This window comes from Lynx rufus, unplaced genomic scaffold (genome assembly GCF_022079265.1).
Source record: "Lynx rufus isolate CCGP_SWC_20201006 ecotype Redwood Valley unplaced genomic scaffold, mLynRuf1.p SCAF_12, whole genome shotgun sequence".
NCBI lineage: Eukaryota > Metazoa > Chordata > Mammalia > Carnivora > Felidae > Lynx > Lynx rufus.
Window position 1 is genome coordinate 48,054,633 of NW_025814826.1, and position 14,437 is coordinate 48,069,069.

Genomic DNA, 14,437 nt, shown 5'->3' on the forward strand with positions numbered 1-14,437 from the left:
GTTCTGACCCTTCTGACAATTCTTAAAGTGTGTGCTCATTACATTTCCAATGCATTATGTCCTTTCATATCATTGGTGACATTATATTGGATTGGCAGCTTCTTTTGGAGACATGCTTCCTCCCCAAGCCAAGAAATACAGAGAGCCAAGAAATACAGAGAGCCAAGAATTAGATCATTCTATCCCCAAATTGCCATAGACCTTCTCAGAGGCAGCTGAGCAATGTAATTTGATCAAGGTTAAGTACAATCCACCCTTCACCTTTTAACCCAAGTCAAAATTCTTTTAGTTTTGTTTTAATCCCAAATGAATGCTTCTTGCTCAGAGTTACAAACGTCCACCAGCCATCTCCAGTCAACTCTCATTTATCCGCCTGTGGCTTATCCAAAGCACCAAGCTTTCTCCTCCTGCCTCCAGCACCAAGTTCCAGGCCAGCTCCTTTAACTTGGTGCCAAAGAAATACAAACTAAATCTAATATTAGCCTAATGAGAAAAGGCTATCTGCTGCCAAAGATTCACATAATGCATCCCAAAGCCAAATGCAGGCAATTATTCACTGTTTTAGATGCTGGCATTGCTTCTCCCTTATATAAAACAGAGATCAAGATTTTCTGTGTTTCTCTCTGAGGAATACAGATCACGTGCAGTGTTTTTTTAACCTCATTTTCAGCCCAGCCGGCCAGATTCTCAGTATAACAGATTATATTTTCTTTTCCAATAAATAAGTCGTTTGTACATTTAATGTCAAGGGAATAAAAAACCCTGGGTTTGGAGTCATTTGACTTACACTTGAATGCCATCTTTCTCTAGTTGTTAGCCAGAAACTAAGTTTTGGCAACTCATTTGAACGCTTTGTTTTCTTAGCTGCTAAATAGGGATACGTATTTTATTAAAAAAAAAAAATACAAGGTAGTCATGCATGTATGAGGGACACTCAAAATGCCATCTTCAAAAAGCCACCAAGACTCTTGATTATCACTCTGTGCCACTTTACAGACTCTAGCAAATTAGAATCATTGGCAAGAAAAAATACAAACTGTAGGAAACCCTTATTTTATAGGCATAAGAACACAGAAAGGGAGTTTCCTTGTGAGCACCTAGAAAATCAAGTCTAGAAGGCAAAAGTTTCTCATTTCCCAATGCTGTGTTTAGGCCACTGGTGAGGATACATCCCAGAATTCCAACAGGGAACAGGCAGGATACTGCCTGCTGATAGGCTGATTTATGCCATAGCCAGAGTTGCCATGGAAATGGAAATCGCAACCATCAGAACAGTTGGGAACATTATTCTCAAAACAGACTCCTATTTCAACCTTTCTTATGACTGATGCACACGTCCTCCAAGACCCAAGGACAAGAATTAGAGACAATGTCAACAATACTGTTTTCTCATTTTACTCCTGTATCCAGAGAACTTACGTAACTTTTTTTTTTTTTTAAGTTCATTTTTAGAGAAAGAGAGAGCACGAGCAAGCATACAGGCATGCCCTGCATGAGAGCTGGGAAGGAGCAGAGACAGAGGAAGAGAATCCCAAGCAGGCTCCGTGCTGTCAGCGTGAAGCCCGACAAGGGGTTCAATCTCATGAACCATGACATCATGACCTGAACCGAAACCAAGAGTCAGATGCTTAACAGACTGAGCCACCCAAGTGTCTCATCAATAGCTTTCTACAGATCAGGGCAGTGCTGGCTGATAGAAGTTTCTGTGATGTTCTAGGTCTGTGCTATCCAAAACAATAGCCTCTGGACACGTGGCAACGGCCCATTTGAAATTTGGCTGGTATGACCAAGGAAGTAGATCTACTGTATTCAGTTTTAATAAATTTAAATAGCCATATATGCCTAGTGGCTACCATATTGAGCAGTGCAGGCAGAAAACAAACTCACATTCCTCATCCTAGCATTCACATCTCATAAACTTGGCTCCAACGTATTGTTCTAACCTGTTTCCAAAACATGAATCTTGACTCTAAGGAGACTGCTGCTGAGCACACCTGAGGAAGTCTGCTGCCAAACCTTGGCTCAAGGTACTTAGACTTCATTGCTTCCATTCTTAACTGCTGCATATTTGAGCTTTACCCATATTTCACAACATAGGTCAAGTTCTACTTTACTGGTACACCTTCTCTCTGGCTGCTCCATCTCCACTGCTTGTGAGAAAAGGGAGAACAAACCTCAGGCCAGGGCCTCTCCAGGAAGGACCTTGGTCTCTCATAGGACTGTCTCCTTGGAAACTTCTACGTGGGCATATACCTGGTCTGCAGGACTAGGAGCTGGCCTTGGGCCTCCGTGACTACAATGGTAAAAAGATTAAGAATAAAAATAAGTTGATAGACAACAGAGGCTGTGCCTTCTCTGTGTTAAGACCCTCACCTTGGCTCTCATCTGTGGTGGCTGTACGTTCCCCCATATGTGTACCTTTATAATTTTTGCACCTCCCTAGGAGATAAAAATGTTATACTTCTTATCTCTTGCCTTGAATCCACCTGTAGCATAAAATTAACCGTTAACATGGCTTTTTTTTTTCTTTCCCATCTTGAACTTGTAACTGCAGCCCTGATGGCATGTGTACTCTCTTGAGTCCCAAGTGCACGTAAGCAATTAGAATTTACATTGGTTAAGTATCTTTTGTAGATCCAACATTTCAGTTGGCTCCATTTTTTTTTTCCAACTAGACTCACTGCTGCCCAGTTATAAAGCTTAATTAAAAGTGAGCTTGGGGGGCGCCTGGGTGGCTCAGTCGGTTAAGCATCTGACTTCGGCTCAGGTCATGATCTCACGGTCCATGAGTTCGAGCCCCAGGTCGGGCTCTGTGCTGACAGCTCAGAGCCTGGAGCCTGTTTCAGATTCTGTGTCTCCCTCTCTCTGACCCTCCCCTGTTCATGCTCTGTCTCTCTCTGTCTCAAAAATAAATAAATAAATAAATAAATAAATAAATAAATAAATAAATAAATAAATTTTAAAAAAGTGAGCTTGGTTCTCCATTGGTTTCTCTTATGGTAAGAGCTACAGGCATCTCCTGGCAGAAACCACCTCTTTCTGGAATGAGAGTCCTAGTCTTTTGGGGATTAGAGTCAATGGCTCCAAAATCACATTCTAAGAGAAGCAAAAAAGATAATTATTTCAAGAACATAAAACAGAAAGACAGATGTATCTTTAGATTATGAAAGTAACACAAATTTCAGAGTCAAGATGGTATATTAACCATGTCATGCTACAATCTCCCATTCCTTGGGTTCTAGAACTTAAAGGCACTAGAAAATCAATCTCTAAATTGATGTAAAGCCAAGCTTGAAGTCACAGAAGAGAAATTTTTAGGTGTCAGAAAACCGCAGCAATGAGGTGGCATGAAGGTCACTATGCCTGCTGGGATCTGGGACAGGTGACATGGGGAGGGATTGGTTTCAAACCCAGCATGGCTAGACTCCAAGTGGCAAGGCCCACAGGCATGACAGGAAGCTGGAACCAGGTTCGTGTGAAGCCTGCAAACAAGAAAGTGCATATGGGATGGGGAGATGGGGGAGGACCACCTGATTTGCATAATCAGTAGCAAAGGGATGCAAAGTCAAACTGAACTGTAATGTAACACTGGTCAGAGCTGTTACATCTCAAAAAGTTCAACAGGAGACAAGCACAAAAGCACCACACCAAATGGTCTCCACAACTCAAGGCACATATAGGCAAAAAGTCCCCCAAGGAACTTACTCCTTTGGCAAATAACTTACCAACAAGAATTGGAAGCCATGGGAGGAAATCAGCACCCTAAAAGGCACAATATCGACTCAAATAGGAAAGTTTCAGTTGAGCTACTCAAGTTAATAGAGCAATCTGAAAAGGGATTTGAAGTCAATACACTTAAAAGCATGCATATCTTTAAAAAACAAAAGAAAAAAAAAACCCTCAAAACAGAAGTGAAGAGAAGGTTTTCCCCCATAATCTCAACTCCGGATATAAACCACTGTTCATATTGTGCAATAAACTCTTCCAGACTCAGTGACGTCTTTATTCAGAAACAGACATTTTTACATAAATGGGGACATGCTATACACACTGTGTCCTTCTCTTCCCCTCATTTTAAAGTATCATCACACTCATGTTCCCACATAAATATTGCTGTAGACTGAATGTCTATGTTCTGCTAAAATTCCTATATTGACCCCCATTGTGATGGTATTAGGGAGGTGGGGCCCTTTTACATGCATAGGTCATGACAGTGGAGTCCTCATAAATGGGATCAGGGCTCTAAAAGAGGCTCCAGAGAGCACTCTTGTCCCTCTCCACCATGTAACACAGTGACATAATGGCCATCTGAACAGGAGGTGGGGCCTCATCAGACAATGATTCTGGTGACACCTTGATCTTGAACTTCCCAGCCTCTAAAACTGTGAGAAATAAATTTCTATTGTTTATAAGCCACCTAGTCTATGGTATTTTGTTACAGCAGACTGAAGAGACGAAGATGAATCCACAGGTCTCTTCTACCCTTATAAAGGGAGGAATAGAATCCTATTCCCTTGCATGAATATACATAGTACCTTTAGCCAGCATTCTAGGAATGAACAGTTGGGCTGTTCCCAACATTTCCATATTATAAACCACGCCAGAGTGACCATTGTCCTGTAGGCATTTTTGCACATCTGGATGATTATTTCTTAGGACAAGTTACTAGAGGGAATTATTGGCTCAGAAGTTACACACATTTAAAATTTTGATAGCTACTATCAGACTGTCCTCCAGAAAAGCTGTACCAATTTACATTACTGAGTGCCTTTAAATTTATACATTTCTAACAGATTTTTTATTTAGAGTAGGTCAGTTTACCCAACATTCAATTATTTACTCAAGAAAAAAAGAAAACTTGCAACTCCAATAACCCTCTAAGGCAACAAAAACCCTTTAAAGGTGTTTGTACACACACAAAATAAGTTCACACTGTGGCACGGAAGGTTCAGTGTCTGTAACACTGTACATCTGTAGTAATCACATTGTGGTACTTACTTTTAATTCTGTCTGCCCAGCAAACACAGTTGTCCTCGGGTCCTCCATGAAAAAGGGAATAAATACCTTGCCTGAGCTCTACTAAGGCTTCTGGTCTGTCTACTTCTAAATATGATGTCAACGTGAAAATACTCAGAATCCCCTTAACACCTTACACTGTAGATGATCTGGATAATTCAAATGAATCTGGTTTCCAATAGGTGGACTATGCTTGAGAAAAGGGTCATTATAGACTATTCTCAGTGAAGTATGCTTTCAGCAAAGCAAATATAAAGTGATCTAGAGGCAAAAGCAAATGCTATCAACGTGAAATTCAGGAATTACTACAGTATCACATATTCCAAATACTTCAGAAGTAATCAAATCATATCAGATTTAAATAAAACTTTATTTTTTATTGGAAAACAGACCAGCAATATGATCTGGAAATGTTTAAAACTGAATTAAAATCAGACAAATACCAGCAATTTTCTTTTCCTCCACTCTACTTTTTAATATTTTAACCATCCTTCTAAAAAGATCCCACTCAAGCTATTTATCTTCCTAAAGAAGATCCTTCATACACTTTTTCCCCTTGCTCTTTCAAGATGTCTGTGTAGCATCAGAGATGGAAGAGGTTTAAATATAACAGGGCTCACTTATTTCTAACTCTCCTCACAAACCAAACTTCAACCATCGACCAATTTACTAGGAGATGCAATTTCTTTCCACTAAAATGTCTAGTGCCAAATATCTACAGTATCCTTGCTAATCATTTCCCAACTCTACAACACACATAGGCATGCACTTAAGGTCATCGGTTTTAATTATCTACACTAAAGAAGGGAAGTAACAGTAGCAGTTATTCACAACTGTGGATAAAGCAGAGACATTCACATTTGATTTTGAAAGACGTTTGGGGTGGGGAGGGAGTTGGTTTCTATAGGACAGCAAAGTGACCTTTCTACTTCAAGTTTTTCTTGGCTGACTGTAACATTTGCTTTCCAAGGCACGCACATATTCATTCACACAAACATTTGAAAGGAAATTCCTCTGCAGAGAATGCACAAGGGAAAAACTGAACACCACATGAAGACTAGTTTCTTCAATTTCCAAGGGGCAAACTAATATGAACATCTTCAACTGTGCCCTTGACACGAGCATCTTCACTGATTTCACACAAAGAATCCATCAAGTGCCAGTTCCACTGTGGAAAACCTTTAGAAGAGGTGGTCCTTACTAAAGGATCATCTACCCTCCAAGCCCCATTTTACCAGTGTATGTATGTTATGTACCTAGATTTAAGACTAAAAACGAAAAAGAACTAAGCATCCTAAAACAAAGTAGGATGATTCTATCTTCCATCAGAGTTCTGTTTATGATGGTCTACCTCACAGAATTGTTATAGGGACACAGTAGGCCAGTATATCAAGAGTCCTTAAAACAGTACCTGGAATACATGGATATACTGAATAAAACATCAGTGATTAATTAACAGTGTTTGTCTGCCAAAGACCCTCATGCACAAGCAGCACTGGACCTGTTGCACAATCCTTCCAATGCATGCTATTATTTCATCTGTTCTACCCATGGTGGAGGGAGTTTTTATGATACCATTCTATAGAAGAAGAATCTAAGGCCTGCATAATCACATGGCATGCCTAAGTTCATAAAATGGTAAGTGTGAGCCTGGCAAACACACCTTTCACCTTTAAGTCCAGGGCATCTTTCTCAATAGCCCATTCTGTACCATACTCATGGCAGGACATGGACCACAAACGTGTTTAACTCCAAGGGGATGCAGTCAACATTTTCATTACTGCCTAGAACCCAGAAGCAGTCGGTGTTCATTTAACTGAAGATACACCGGGAAGGAGTGAAAGGACCATCTGTTCTCTGTGGCTGGACCACAAAGTATCAAAGCTGCAGCTTCCACAATCTCCATAATTTAGTGGATTACTACCTACCTTAGCAGTCTCAGCTTCTGCTGGCAGTCGCTTGGGGGTTCCTTTTTGGTCAAGCACCTTCTGAAAATTTTTGTTTTTAATGGATTGAGATTCAACACCTTCACCTTCAATCTGTAGTTTAATACCTTCGGCACGGGCAGGATGATCAATACCCCGTGGATTCAAGCCACAGTGGAGAGCTAGCAAAGAGGAAAAAAATATAACTGAAAACAAGTCCTGCAAAGAAGGCGTCCACGACAGACAGTATTTCGTGTGGCCTCAGAGGGAAGGAACAAAGCAGTGGCAAGTTTACAAGTGGTGTGATAACTATAGGAAATGATCTGGGGAGGAGGGAGCATGGCATAGAGGAAACCCTGAGCTCTCAAGTCAGAAAGATTTCAGCACAAATCCAGAAACCATCAGTTCCAAGTTGTTTGACCTAGAGCAAGTTACTAATGCCCACATCACAGATGAGATTACCAAATCGGGCAACTTCGTTCCTGCCTCCCACACGTGCAACTCATTCAACCCCTGCAGTTCAGCTTCTTGTCTCTGCCTCCATCTGGAAGGGTGCTTGTTCCCTCCTCCTCTGAATCTATTCAAGCATCCACTCAAGTACCCCTGCTTGCATGGACTGTGCAACTATTTGCTGAGCGTGTACCATGAGACATCCCCTGGATTAGATCCTGGAAACATGGATTCATATAGGACAGATGTTCCCTTCCAAGATCTTATGGTCCAATAGAAGAGGCAAACAAAAGGACAGGTGACTTTAGAACAGTTATTGCAGCTACATGAAAGAGAAGGAAAGACCAAAGTGAAGGGTTCAATGGAGTCAAGCCTAGATTTTTCCTGCCTTACCCTCTCCAAATCTTAACATGGATAGGACCATAAATAAAATCTACAGCCCATTTTCTGAGCATAATTATTTATTCAACAAATACTTACTGAGCCCCTCCAAAGTACCCACCATTCATCAAAGAAATAGCAGGAACCATACATTCCCCGCAGATGACCTCCACGAAGCATCCAGCATGTGTGAGGCTTGGTGTGCATGTGCACGTGCACGCAATACGTGTGTGTGTGCGCGCGCACGCGTGCACGCTTCAAGGTTTCTGGTAGTAAATTCTCTCACCTCCCTGGGACTCCACCCCTTTAAGTTTAATTAAATTCCTTATCCCCTTCCCTTTGGCCTCAGAGGATTCAGGGCCAGAACCTTCACTCCTCCATCCTACTCAGGACTCTACCTCATTGGTGACTTTTACTCAATATCTTCACTTTCCCTCCATTCTCAGCATGCCTCCCATATATATATATATATATATATATATATATATATATATATATATATATATATTTTCCCTTTATATATATACACACACACACACACACATATATATATATAGATAGAGGTTTTTAAAGGTTTATTTTGAGAAAGAGAGAGAGAGGAGAGAGAGAGAGAAAAATTCCAGCACAGAGCCCGATGTGAGGCTCCATGTCACAAACCATGAGAAATCAGGAGTCAGACGCTTAACCGACTGAGCCACCCAGGCTCCCCTCAGCATGCTTCCCTTTTAGCCAACTGCTGCAATTCTACAATTCTTCCCTTACTCAACACCCCATTCAGGTCAGGGCTTCCTCTTACCAGGCTTCCAAGAGAGTATGTGACACTTGAGAGATGAGGGCTGGCTTCGCAGAAGTGAGGCAGGGGTTCCCTTCCTGCTCTCCATGCTCTCCTTCAGAGGAGCCATTCATTCCCACACTCGGATACAATCAACAACCTGCTGATGACGTCCAAATTTTAACCACGGCCTAGATAGACCTGTTAGGAGCTTCAGACCTAAGTGAAACTGGAGCTCAACACCCTAATTCCAGTGTATCAGATAGCTCAGATTTAACATGTTCAAAACTGAATCTTGGATTTTCTACCACTACCCCCCAAAATGCCTTTTCCAGTCCTTTCCAGTTCCACAGAAACCAGAGTCATCCTTGGCAGGACTCTCTCCACGATTTACCACATCCTTTCCATCTCTCATCAGGTCCAGCAAGCTCTACACCCACAGTGCTGCTCAAATCCATCCATGCGGCTCCATCTGCACTGCCATCACCCTGGTCCGAACCACCCACGTCTCTCACCCACAATGCTGACCGGCCTAACTGCTCTTCCTCGCCTGAGCCCTGAAACCCAATTAAAAAAAAAAAAAAAAAAAAAAAGGTACAGGTCAGATCGTGAGACCCTTTGGCTTAAAACTTTCCAATGGCTTCATTTTACATCTAGATCACTCAAAAGTCTTTAACATGACCACCAAGGCTCTGAATTATCTGTTCCCTTCTACCTTTCCAACTTCATCACCCACATTATCCTTCGTTCACTGTACTCTGACCACACACTTCCTTTTCACACTTCCTACTTCTTGAACACATCAAGTTCTTTCACACTTCTCAGATTTTGTACGTAATGTTTCTTTGCCTGAAATGTTCTCCCTATTCCTCACCTAACTCCTACTCATCTGTCAGGTTTTGGCTTAAAGAACACTTCAGATATGCCTTCCCTTAATCTCTTCCTCATCCCCTGCCTCCACCCCATTTTAGATCACTGTACCTGGAACAGTAAGTATTCAAATACTGAATCGATGACCTTACCTAACTATACAAAGGTCCATATGCATGTGGCTTTGTACCTTTCAATATGAAAATTATATGAATTTCTCTTCTAGCTTCTAAGCTTCCTAGAGCCAAGAACCAGCCCATTTCATGGTACACAATAGATGTTCAACATGTATTAGTTCACACCTCCTCCCTCAGGCTTTATGCCGGATCTCAAATGATCTTCATAAAAACTCAATAAGACATAATTACATTCATTTCACAGATAAGGGAGAGGAGACTCAAGGCGCACAGTCACAAAGTCATGCAGGTATCTACTGAAGGTCACAGAGATCAAGCATCATTTAGGATATGGATGATTTCAAGCTTCAGATGAGCAACCCAAAACAGGTTAAGCAGTAAGGAAAATTATTAGCTTTCAGAAAAGGAAGCCCAATAATGGTACAGGTTCAGAGTTCATGGATTTGCCAGCTCAACAGAGGATTCATCAAGGATTATTTTTTTTTTCTTTCATCTTGCCATTCTTCTATCCAGAACATCACCTAGATCATAAGCCTGAGTCCCCTCATGGCACCTTGAGCTACAAGCTTCTGGGTCTCATCTAGAAATAGTGACAGTTCAGTTGTCTGGTTCTCTTTCCCCTAATCCTCTTCCAAATATTCATTTTTTTCCCCATCAGCTCAAGGTGAATCACATACCTATTAACGAACTAAAACCCTGGCAGTGGAGGTAGCATCACTGTTAACCAGCTGACCCTTCTGCTAGAGTCAGTTTCTCAAACCACACTGCTAGTATTCAAGAAGGCAGGGGCGGAATAGATGCTGGAGAACCAATAGCAGTGCCAACTTCAGGTATATGGAGAAAGAGAATGGAGCAGCCAAAATCTGTAAGAGCAGAAGGCTCATTACTGTTAATATCAGATCAGCTTCTCCATCTCCAAAGAATGGCCTATTGCAACGAATATTCAGTATTTTAAAATCATGACTATTAAAAATTTTTTTTCTTATAAAAGGAGATTAGAGATTAGCACAGGATGGATTTGGACATTAGAGGAAGAAAAATATATAGCTTTGATCTTTCTCTCCAGACTGATCCCCAGCCGCCTTGAAATTTATAGCTTCAGAATACCACTGACTTGCTGGGAGTTTCCAGTACTTCCTGTTCTCCCAATACCTCCCCCACCAAATTGGACTCTCATACTTCCTTCACCTTTGCTCATGCTGGTCCCTCCTCCTAGAAAGAGGTTCTACTTCACCCCAGTTTTACTTCCTCCTTTGGGAGGCTAGGTCCACTCACCCGATGTGTCAGCTCGGATCCTTAGAAAGCCGCCTAGGAGTTTCTGGATACCAGACCAAGAACCACTTAGCTATGCTTCGTCCATGCACACAGTGCCCTGGTGCTTCACTTCCCTTGCTGTAGTGAGGTCTACCTCACTGATCTGTACACCTTGTCTCCCACCCCTGCAAGCTCTTCAAGGCAGGCCCTTAGTCACCTCCATGACCTCCTCTCCCCAGTCTAGAACCTGGCACATAATAGGCATTAAAGAAACATTTGTTCAGGGGTGCCTGGTGGCTCAGTTGGTTGAGCACCCGACTTCAGCTCAGGTCACGATCTTGTAGTTCGTGGGTTTGAGTCCCACGTTGGGCTTTGTGCTGACAGCGTGGAGCCTGCTTTGGATTCTCTGTTCCCCTCTCTCTCCCCCTCCCTTCCCCACTCACACTCTCTCAAAAATAAAGACAGTAAAAAATAATAAATTAAAAAAAAAAACATCTATTCAGCTGCTAAATGAACCAGCAATCTCCTCTCTTTATACAGCCCTGCCTTAAATCAAAAGGAAACTTCTCTCGGCTGGTAAATACCTAGCATTCAAAATGTAAGAGAACTATAAACATGAGGCAGACTACGGTGTTTTGACTTTCTACACACGTAGCCACCTTCTTCACACAAATATTTTAATCCTCCATAGCTGTTCCCTCCTCGCCTGCAAACCCAGTAGTTGATTTAGGTTTTGTGCTTGGGTTTATTTATTTAAAACCATTTCTGACAGGCTTTGCTTTGTTTTCCCTGAAATTTCATGTCCCTAATATTTACAAATCAAGCAACTTTCAAATGGCCTCTTTACAAGCTGTGACCTCCATTTCTTTGTTCATCATGTAAAAGGTGCCCCTGTTTGCGTCCTCTTTTCTGTCCTTATCACTGCCCTTTCTTGTTTTCACTCAAGTTATTTACTCAATTTAATGGGCTCAGCAGCTCACAGGTCGGCTTGGAGACCCTCTTCCTGTTTCCCTGGGCTTCCGGACCACTCTGTGCCTTACTGATTTCTAGTTACTGATTTGACATCGAAAGCTGTTTGTGGTCTTTCCTTCCAGGGCCGCCCTAATCATTTTCACATTAAAGTTGCTAACACTAAGCTCTTCAAAATCAAGAATTAAAAACCAAATAGATTTCATAAATAGTCCTTTAAAAGAGTTAACAGGGACATTAGTTTTCACAATGTTTTGAGATGCCAGAGCAAAGGTACCATCTGTCTCTCGTGTGGAAAAGCCCATTCCCTCAGAAACCAGTACCCTTGTGCTTTGCTAGTGGGAATGTAAAATGGTGCAGCTGCTGGGAACAGCTGGGGATTCCTTCAAAATATTCAACACAGAATTACCATCTGATCTGGCAATTCAACCAAAGAATTGAAAGTAGGGACTTGAACAGATATTTGTACGTCCATGTTCACAGCAACATTATTCACAATAGCCAATAGGTGGAAAGAACCCAAATGTCCACTGATGAATGGATAAAGAAAATGTGATACATACGATGGAGTTTTTAGTCATACGGTGGACTTTTCAGTTTTAAGAAATGAAATTCTGATACAGGATGAACCTTGAAGACACGCTAAGTAAAATAAGCTGGTCACAAAAGGACAAATATTGTAGGATTACCACTTATACGAGGCACTTGTAGTAGTCAAGTTCACACAGATGAAGTCAAACAGTGGTGAGCAGGAGCTGGAGGAGAGGCGAATGGGGATGTGCTGCTTAGTCCAGTTTCTCTTTGGGATGAAAAGGTCCTCGAGACGCATTGAGGTGATAGTCGCACAACAATGTGAATATACTTAATGCTACTAAGTCATACGCTGAAAGGGGGTTAAAATGATAAATTTTATGCTACACATATTCTAGAACAAAAAAGAATTTAAAAACAAAAACAGCTCATTCCCTCTCATCTCATTCCCCCATATTGCCTCCATAGCTGAAAAGAGAAAAGATATTTTATTTATTTTGAGAGAGACCAAGCGAGCAGGGGAGGGGCAGAGATAGAGTGAGAGAGAGGATCCCAAGCAAACTCCACGCTGCCAGCACAGAGCCTGATGCAGGGCTCGAACCGATAAACAGAGATCATGACCTGAGCTGAAACCAAGAGTCGGACGCTTAACCAACTGAACCACCCAGGCACCCCTCCAAAAATACTTTATTCACAAGTTTTAGAGTTTTTTCAGTAAGTTCATTGTGATTTTCAACCAAAACATGTTGTCTTCTTTGAAACAAAACAAAAAAACACGGATAGCTCAACACTATCATATTACTTTAGAATTTTGCTGGAAAGGGCATATGCTGCAAAAAGGGGCCCCAGTCTGACTAGCAGAAGAGGTGTTTCATTGCTGGAAGTGAGCCTAGACCCTGCTGGACCTGACCTCCGAAAGATCCCATTCTGACAGGACCTAGCTCACAGTCACAGGCTATGGAGAAGTGCCAGGCATTTTGTCTCAAGATGACGAGAGAACCAAGGGATGTGCTGGCTCCACTTGCATGAACAAGTGCATCCTACTTGCCAAGAAGTAACCCAGCTTCCAGGTCTTCCGATTCCCACCCACACCACTCTCTCTCTGCAGTGAAACAAGGGGCTGAGCCCCATTCAAGCTGAAGGTTCCTTTATTTTGGGCTTTGCTGTTAACAGAGACGCTGTGCAAACACCCCCAAGGTCCAGCAGACTGCTCCAGATCCTGCACCAAGGGTTTCTACCACCACACAGATGCTGCCTGTAGCTGAGAGGCTTGGTGCTTCTCCACTTTGACAGAATTGATCTTTGTACAAAATATACTCTTCGCTTATTTTCATGGATGATCTTTCAGGAAATCAATCTATTCTTCCCATCGTGAAGCTTTAACTGATTTTGCAACCATTATATCCTCTCTAAGCAATGTTGACAATTCACCTTTTTTTCTTATTCTCTCCCCTCCTAACTCCCCCCAGCCACCCCATGTATATATACACAACGCACCGCAAGAGTATATTAACGTGTCGGCCTAGTCTATGACTAGGAACCCCTTGAAGCAAGTGACTGCTCATTAAAGCTTGACAAACCGAGTGCCTAGCCAAGTGCCTACTGTAAGTACTCAATCACTGTTCATAGAATAAGCAGAGGTATGGTGGAAAGATATCAATTCAATCCTACTCACTGCCATTCCCTTCTTAGGAAAACTTACAGCTTTTATTTTTCAAAAAAGGCAAATAAAAGTTGTTTCCTATCTCATTGTATAATTCAAAGATATGTTAAGTCACAGAACCAGACAACTGATGTGAAACTGATTTTCTTGACTGCCTTCTTCAGAGGAGAAACTGTCATGCTGGTCTGTGTGCCTGCAGAGACTAAACAGCTGTACATATTTGGCATCCAATAAACGCTGCTAAATAAACACATGACCTTAGAAACAAACGTACTTCAATCCCCATCATTATCTATTGGAATGGAGATCATTTGAAATTTCATTTCTATGTCCTTTTGCTAAAGTTCATGGAAAACACAGCCCTTGTTTCAAACCACTCTTAAAATTTTTTTTTTTTCAACGTTTATTTATTTTTGGGACAGAGAGAGACAGAGTATGAACGGGAGGGGCAGAGAGAGAGGCAGACACA

At 41.7% G+C, this 14,437-nt stretch overlaps 1 protein-coding gene across 1 annotated transcript in view; it reads right to left on the minus strand.

The window, feature by feature from the left end:
• The window catches only part of SAMD12 (sterile alpha motif domain containing 12), a 191,850-nt gene extending 179,247 nt beyond the window's left edge, over nucleotides 1–12,603 (minus strand). The window contains exons 1-2 of the mRNA XM_047073871.1: nucleotides 12,499–12,603; nucleotides 6,945–7,160 (exon numbers count right to left, since the gene is read on the minus strand). Of these exons, the coding sequence (XP_046929827.1) occupies nucleotides 6,945–7,160; nucleotides 12,499–12,603 (321 nt within the window). The remainder of the gene's footprint in view (nucleotides 1–6,944; nucleotides 7,161–12,498) is intronic.
• Nucleotides 12,604–14,437: the final 1,834 nt, after the last annotated feature.